At 43.6% G+C, this 8,900-nt stretch overlaps 1 protein-coding gene across 1 annotated transcript; it reads left to right on the forward strand.

Moving 5' to 3' along the window:
- Window positions 1-766: 766 nt before the first annotated feature.
- Window positions 767-1,393, forward strand: LOC149457919 (late histone H2A.1-like). The gene has a single exon (XM_089682873.1). The coding sequence runs from the start codon at window positions 971-973 to the stop codon at window positions 1,379-1,381; it is 411 nt and encodes a 136-aa protein (XP_089538999.1). The 5' UTR covers window positions 767-970; the 3' UTR covers window positions 1,382-1,393.
- The last annotated feature ends 7,507 nt before the right edge of the window (window positions 1,394-8,900 follow it).

Raw genomic sequence — 8,900 nt, forward strand, 5'->3', positions numbered from 1 at the left:
ATAATCAGTACTGAATATGCTTAAAGGAGAACTCCACTCAATTACCATTGACCTAATCCTCACTGCTAGCCATAGGAAATGTCTTTACTTAATAAAATTTATTGAAAGAACACAAAAAAATTAACTGTTTAAAGTGACTGCAATCCAATGTTCGGATAAGAGTGTATCAATGACTTGCAAGTCAGTGGCAGTTGTACACTAGCAATTAGGGTTTTTTGTTTTGTTTTTCTCCCCCCCCCCCTTATGCCTGTGCTCTAGTGTGCAGGTGCAACTACAAGCTCCAAAAGTCTGAATAAGGCCTGTTTCACATTAGTGCTTCCTGTATTTGCTCAGGCACATCAGCTCATTCTTTTGAATGGGCTGCTGTGCTGAATGTACCACACAAAATGCACCTTTTCAAAAATTTATCAGTAGGGAAACTGCATGGTCTTTTTGACCATGCAGTTACCACACCTGTAATTGTGCTGAGATGCATGGGGGTGTCAGTCCTGCATGTCTCAAGAGCAGCATAACATGAATACTGGTGCAGCCTAATGTGAACCTAGCCTGAGACTACTTTTACACCAATAACTGAACAACCTAAAAAGCACCTCAGCAAAAAAGTTGTGCTGGATATTGAACATTTGTTACTTTGCAGTTGGCTGCATGGCCTTAACTGTATTTGCTATTAACCCTCATTGACCACTATTCAATTGTGTAACTTTGGACCCGTGACTTCCATACCACTCTGCATTAAACTTTCATCCTGTTATATAGTAAATCTTGATCACGCACTACCTCTAAACTGCCCACTTCATCCACTCTGACCTGATTGCCTCTAATCTAAAACCAGGAATTCAGATCTGTCTGCTTCTGGGATCTGTGGACTGCCCATTTTTCTGTGTAGGGAGAATGAAGAAGTGACTGGAAATAGGGAGGATTTTGTCAATGTTATAGTTTAATTGGGATTTTTCTTTGTAGACATTTAAAGATGTCTGGCCGTGGAAAGAAGGTCCAAAAGTCTGCAGCTGGCAAGTCTTCCAGGTCGGCTAAGGCAGGTCTCCAGTTCCCAGTAGGCCGTCTCCATCGCTTTCTGAAGAAGGGAAACTATGCAGAGAGGATTGGCTCTGGAGCTGGGATCTATTTGGCAGCCACTCTAGAATACCTGTGTGCTGAGGTCCTGGAGTTGTCAGGAAATGCAGCCAGAGACAACAAGAAATCCCGAATCTTGCCCAGACACGTCCAGCTGGCTGTCAGGAATGATGAGGAACTGGCCAAGCTGTTTGGTGGTGTCACCATTGCACAAGGTGGAGTCTTGCCCAATATTCAAGCTATTCTGTTGCCAAAGAAGTCCACGAAACCCTCTCATGAATCCAAACTTGCAGAATCTCAGGAACTTTAAATATTTACTTTTTAAATTGACTATTTATTGATGGCTTTGTATTTTGCTGTTTTTTGTATACTCATTAAAACTTTTTTCTAACACTGTTGTGACTACTTTCCTACCTAACTTGGGGTATAACTTCTAAGTGACTATTTTGCAAGCTATATTTTGGCTTTTTGTAAAGTGGGTTGCTGCCTTTGCTTGGGTTAACTTCTAGGTATTCCATACTGCGTCCACACACTGTACTGTTCAGTCTTGCAAATCTACATGGGTCTCCCATGAAGTTCTCATAGTCTGTCCAATCAAGCTCGGCTAGAATCTCTATTTGGCAAATACTGTGAACTTCTCACTCCACCACTCAGGAAGTCTCCAAGTAGATGTGTGGACAGTATAGCTGTCAAGCACTTGGTGCACAATTGGCAAAGTGGAGAGGAGTTGCGCAGATATGGTCGGTTTTCAATTGCCCTTCCATTTAGGGCACAAGGAGATTTCCAAGACAGGAACTTACACAATGTCTAGAGCAGGGAAGAACTAGAAACTTTGGCTTGAGAACAACTCATCAACTGTCCCTTTTCATGAGGAGTTGGTTGCACTTGGTGTGCGGCAATAATTGATTACCAGGAAGGTGTGTCTTAGGCTTGCAATACTCTGCTAGGGGTCTCCAAACTTTTGTAAACATAGGGCAACTTAATGTCCTTCAGACTTTAGGGGGGCTGGACTGTAGCCCATGGGAGTGGAAATTTTCCTGGCTGGTGGGAGTAAACATTGCCACATTTGGCATTGATTGAGGGTGGGGAGAGGGTGCACCATGGTTGGTGTCAGTTGGCAGAGTAGTGTCTGTGGGAAGAGAACCTGCTTTTGTGGGTTGCTCTGTCAGCTGTCCTGCCCAACACCACCATTTTATTGAAGAGTTGAGTGGGGGAATTTGTTGGCTGAACAGCTGCTGCATCCAAGCAGGTGCAAACGCTTTAGTGATTTCCACATGTATTAATTTGCATGTGACTACCCCCTTGGGGCACGCCCTCGGGCTGTGCCCAAGTTTCCAAATGGTCAGTCAACCCCTGAGGTCACTGAATGGAATATGTAGCTACATGAAAGGCATCTGTGGAACAGGGGTGGACTGACCATTTGGAAACTTGGGCACTGCCTGGGGTCAGTAGGGGGCCCCATGAGATGCCCCTGGTACACTTTTTTTTTTTTTTTTTTTTTTTTTTTTTTCCCCCCCCTCCATAGGCTTTTTAGTTTGGGCAAGGACACAGGGGTCCCATGAGTCGTCAGTTTGCCCCTGCTGTGGAAAGAATGACCAGAACAGGAAATCTGTACTTGCACTGAACATCTATTGCTTGGGGACATGCTGCATTTTCAGCCAAGTTATTGGTTTTGTTCAATTTCCAGGCTGTTGGATTGTTTGCGAACATTGCAGGCATGCTTCACTGCCTACCTGTCTTCATATGATTCTGTCCTGTTCCTCTCCTAGTTTATGTGCTATTCTGTTTTCCCATGCCATTGTCTACCTTAGGAACAATGCCAGGAAACTACCCCACTTGTTATCATTCCTGCTGTCCTGTGCATTTAAATTAAACTGCCAGGTACAGCAGATCCTGGTGCCAAGCCCTTACAAGGAGCCCTAGACTGAACAGCTCCCTGCACAATTTATGGGAGAGACCAGATGGGATGGGCTAGAAGACATGTTGGGTGGTGAGAGAGAGCTGTTACACCAACCAATGTGCAATTATATATACATGTAAAACCCCCCCCCCCCCTTAGGGGTCGCTGAGGTTTGGGTCCCCCTACAACACTGCACACCCAGGCAACATGCATTTCCTACCACACCTACATGCTGGAGTTAGTAAATAGTCCTGGAGCCTGGTTTTGATGTTTTCATGAAGGGGTTTTGAACTTGGATGGGGTTGAGGGATGCATGGAATGCCCAAGGGAACTGCAAACTTGAGGACAAACTCCTTTTAGCAACTATGTACAGATATGGACAAAATTTGATCTCTTCTGAGAGCATTCCAGCTCTCTGGTGTACCTCCTCAGACCCAAGATGAATCCTCCTCTTCACCTGCCTGAGGGTATCCCTGGGCAAGGGGACCCAGAAACTGCTGCTTAGGAAAACAGTCCCAGATGAGAAGCTAGTTGGGTTTTTCCATCTGACCACTCACTCAGTCCTCTCTTGTGAGCTTGGTGGCTGCCTTTCAGCTCCTGCCTGTAGGTAGGCCCCTTTCCCAGGATCCACACTCTAGACTTCACTCCATCTTTCACTCGAAACTTGCTGATCAGGCTCTCTCACACTTAAGGGCTGCCCTGACCCAATGCCAAGCCTCATGCCTGAGTATTGGTCAGAGTCCCTTGAGTATGCAGATCAGCCCCTCCTCAGCGTCACCCACTGCCTTACAAAAACTTTTCAAGCTTCCAGAACAGGAGGAGGTATCAGGGAACTTACCTGCAGAGCCCTCAGCCCTGGCCTAGAGTAACCTGGCTGACTCATCCCAGGCTGCTACACAACCTCTATTAAAAAACTAGTTCCCCCTAGCTAAACTTGAGGGACACTACATACATACACACCCATTGTGGTGACCCATAGCAACATGGTGATTGCTGAGATAGCTAATATCCTGTAAAGCTGGCCATACACTAGTAGATTTTTAAACAAATATTTGTACGAAAAGTCTCAGGACGGTCAATGACTTGATGAATGTTGTTCAAAACATCTTAATTTCTGTTGCTTTAAGGGCTGTTTCACACTGGGATTGCATGGGAACAAGTGTGTTCCTGTGTGGTTCCATGTATTTGAATGGGCTACAAAATGTACTGGACTGCAAAAAATTACTTTTAAAGTGCACTATACCAACTGCATGGTACTTGCAAATACACTTGCTCTGTGCAAAACCACTACTCAGAGAAGTTAGGTTTAACATGTTTGTTATTTTAAAACAAACAACAACAAAAAAAAATAAGCTTTAATAACACTTTGGCATGAAAAGTTGTCTAAGAAAATTCTGCTAGTGTATGGACAGATTGTGACACTGCCTAGTCACTCAGATTTGCTTAATTTAGGAATGCGTCCCCTGTATTAATTCATTCACCCCTAATGAGCTGCGAAGGTACACCAAGGTGTCATGGCACCCTGGCTGAGAAACACTGGGCTATGGGACTCGTACTTTGACTAGAGCAGTGCACAGAACATCAACTAATATGACCTGCCTGTTCCAAACAAATGGAAGGGAGAGGAAAAGCAGAGGTTCAGGAGCTCAAAGAAGACATTACAAGGAAGCAGAAAAGTAAGAAACAATTTCATGAAAAATTATTTACAGGGCCAATGAAGTGTAACTAAAGGCAAAACTTTTTTTTTTGTATTTGATGGAGTGAAAAGGGTTCAGGATCCTTGTCAGTTGCTATCACTGTCTGTGCCCCTGTTAGGGAGATTCCTCCTATTTGACCATTATCATCGAAAGTGAAAGTAAAAGACAATCACAGATTGTCGGTTGTCCCCCGAAAAGTAATAGACGGGAAATCTTCCAATGGGGACACTAGTTCTGGTGACCTGGGGGTTCCCAATGGATTGCCTTAACCACTTTCCCGCTGCCCTATAGCAGAAATACTGCTACAGGGTTGCAGGGGTGAGCAAAATCATATATATATATATATATATATATATATATATATGTGATTTTGCATTTCCAGGTTGTGGGCCGTAATTGGTGTCAATCACCGGGTCCTGACTGGTGATTCCCCGCTGGCACCTGGCGATTGCCGACTATTACCGACGGGGGAGAGACCTGTATGTAAACAGTACAGATCTCTCCCCTGTCAGCTCCTGCATACTGCTTTGTATGGCTCTGCATAGCAGAACCATACAAAGCAGTGTGCTTACATAGTAAAGCACAGCACACAGTTAACCCTTTGATTGCCCCATATGTTAACCCCTTCCTGTCCAATGTCATTAGTACAGTGTCAGTGCTTTTTATTAGCACTGATCACTGTATAGGTGTCACTGGGGATGTCAGTGGCAGTTAGTTCCCCCCAGTATCAGAATGCTCCCTGCAGTCCCGCAGTCCCACTATAAGTCGCTGATCGCTGCAATTACTAGAAAAAGAAAAATCCCAGTATACAGTGAGGTCCATAAATATTGGGACATCGACACAATTCTAACATTTTTGGCTCTATACACCACCACAATAGATTTGAAATGAAACGAACAAGATGTGCTTTAACTGCAGACTGTCAGCTTTAATTTGAGGGTATTTACATCCAAATCAGGTGAACGGTGTAGGAATTACAACAGTTTGCATATGTGCCTCCCACTTGTTAAGAGACCAAAAGTAATGGGACAGAATAATAATCATAAATCAAACTTTCACTTTTTAATACTTGGTTGCAAATTCTTTGCAGTCAATTACAGCCTGAAGTGTGGAACGCATAGACATCACCAGACGCTGGGTTTCATCCCTGGTGATGCTCTGCCAGGCCTCTACTGCAACTGTCTTCAGTTCCTGCTTGTTCCTGGGGCATTTTCCATTCAGTTTTGTCTTCAGCAAGTGAAATGCATGCTCAGTCGGATTCAGGTCAGGTGATTGACTTGGCCATTGCATAACATTCCACTTCTTTCCCTTAAAAAACTCTTTGGTTGCTTTTGCAGTATGCTTTGGGTCATTGTCCATCTGCACTGTGAAGCGACGTCCAATGAGTTGTGAAGCATTTGGCTGAATATGAGCAGATAATATTGCCCGAAACACTTCAGAATTCATCCTGCTGCTTTTGTCAGCCGTCACATCATCAATAAATACAAGAGAACCAATTCCATTGGCAGCCATACATGCCCACGCCATGACACTACCACCACCATGCTTCACTGATGAGGTGGTATGCTTAGGATCATGAGCAGTTCCTTTCCTTCTCCATACTCTCTCTTCCCATCACTCTGGTACAAGTTGATCTTGGTCTCATCTGTCCATAGGATGTTGTTCCAGAACTGTGAAGGCTTTTTTAGATGTCGTTTGGCAAACTCTAATCTGGCCTTCCTGTTTTTGAGGCTCGCCAATGGTTTACATCTTGTGGTGAACCCTCTGTATTCACTCTGGTGAAGTCTTCTCTTGATTGTTGACTTTGACACACATACACCTACCTCCTGGAGAGTGTTCTTGATCTGGCCAACTGTTGTGAAGGGTGTTTTCTTCACCAGGGAACGAATTCTTCGGTCATCCACCACAGTTGTTTTCCGTGGTCTGCCGGGTCTTTTGGTGTTGCTGAGCTCACCGGTGCGTTCCTTCTTTTTAAGAATGTTCCAAACAGTTGTTTTGGCCACGCCTAATGTTTTTGCTATCTCTCTGATGGGTTTGTTTTGTTTTTTCAGCCTAATGATGGCTTGCTTCACTGATAGTGACAGCTCTTTGGATCTCATCTTCAGAGTTGACAGCAACAGATTCCAAATGCAAATAGCACACTTGAAATGAACTCTAGACCTTTTATCTGCTCATTGTAATTGGGATAATGAGGGAATAACACACACCTGGCCATGGAACAGCTGAGAAGCCAATTGTCCCATTACTTTTGCTCACTTAACAAGTGGGAGGCACATATGCAAACTGTTGTAATTCCTACACCGTTCACCTGATTTGGATGTAAATACCCTCAAATTAAAGCTGACAGTCTGCAGGTAAAGCACATCTTGTTCGTTTCATTTCAAATCCATTGTGGTGGTGTATAGAGCCAAAAATGTTAGAATTGTGTTGATGTCCCAATATTTATGGACCTGACTGTATATACCACCATTTGTAGACGCTATAACTTTCACATAAACCAATTCATTTACACGTATTGGGAATTTTTTTCAGCAAAGACATGTAACAAAATACATTTTGTCCTAAATTTATGATGAAATTTGATTTTTTAAATTTTTTTTACTGGACATGTTTAATAGGAAAAAGTCAAAAATACTGTTTTTTTCTCAAAATTGTCAGTCTTTTTTTTTAGTGCAAAAAAAATTAAACCACTTAGGTGATCAAATACCACAGAAAGAAAGCTCCATTTCTGGGGGAAAAAAAGATGTAAATTTAATATGGGTGCAACGTTGCATGACCACGCAATTGTCAAAGTAACACAGCACCATATCACAAAAAATGGCCTGGTCAGGAAGGGGGGAAAATTCTCTGGAAGACAAGTGGTTAATTTGCAGGGATTTCCTCTCACTTCCTGTTTTAGTTATGGGACAGGAAATTATTATTATACAGGATTTATATAGCGCCAACAGTTTGCTCAGCACTTTACAATATAACGGGAGACAATACAGCAACAATACAAGAGGGTTAGGAGGGCCCTGCTCCTTGGAGCTTACAATCTAAGAGGGAGGGGCTGGTGGTACAAAAGGTAGTAACTGTGGGGGATGAACTGATAGGAAGAATAGAAGATTCCATTATTAGCTGAGGGCAGGATAGGCTTCCTTGAAGAGATAGGTTTTCAGAGATCGCCTAAAAGTGAGCAGAGTAGGTGATAGTCTGATAAATTGGGGTAGAGTTCCAGAGGATGGGGGAAGCTCTGGAGAAGTCCTGGAGACGAGCATGGGAGGAGGAGACAAGGGAACTAGAGAGCAGGAGGTCATGGGAGGAGCAGAGAGTGCGGTTTGGGTGATATTTGGAGACAAGATTGGTGATGTAATTTGGGGCAGATTTATAAATGGCTTTATACGTTATTGTTAATGTTTTCAATTTTATCTGTTCGTGGAGGGATTGGCAGAGAGGGGTGGCAGATACAGAACGGTTAGTAAGGTAGATGAGTCTGGCAGCAGCATTCATGATAGACTGAAGAGGTGATAGCCTGCGATGAGGTAGGCCAATGAGGAGGGAGTTACAGTAGTCAAAGCGTAATATGACAAAGGAGTGGATAAGTTGCTTAGTGGTTTCCAAGGTTAAGAACAGGCGTATCTTGGAGATGTTGCAGAGGTGAAGTCTACAAGATTTGGACAGTTATTGGATTTGGGGCTGAAAGGACAGATGGGAGTCTAGGATGACACCTAGTACCCTGGTATGAGGGGAGGGACTGATGGTTGTATTATTGATCTTGATGGAGAAGTCAGAGGAGGGGGCACAGGCTGGAGGGAATAGTATGAGCTCAGTTTTGGAAAGATTGTGTTTGATGAAGTGGAGTGACATCCATGCTGATGTGAAGTGAAGGGAAATCTCCGCTGTGGGACACAGAAGAAAAAAACCTGACAGCTTTGCCTTTATTTACACTTTAAAGTATAACTAAAGGCAGAACTGTTTTGTTTTTTAGTTTTGGACAGAGTGGAGAGGGATCAGGACCCGTCAGGTGTTATTGCCGTCTGTGCCCCCATTAGGGAGACTCACCCTCTATATTTGTCCTGTCCTACCATTATCATTTTGTGTTGTCCCCAGAAAAGTCATAGAGGCAAAATCTTCCAATGTGGACACTGGAGACTGGGGGGGGAACAAATAATTGCCTGAATTCACTTGGATTTCCTCTCACTTTCTATTTGGCTACAGGACAGGAAGTGAAGGGAACTCTCCGCAATGGGACA

The sequence above is a fragment of the Staurois parvus genome, unplaced genomic scaffold (genome assembly GCF_062004578.1).
Source record: "Staurois parvus isolate SC_StPar_1 unplaced genomic scaffold, SC_StPar_1.0 ptg000299l, whole genome shotgun sequence".
In the NCBI taxonomy this organism is placed as follows: domain Eukaryota; kingdom Metazoa; phylum Chordata; class Amphibia; order Anura; family Ranidae; genus Staurois; species Staurois parvus.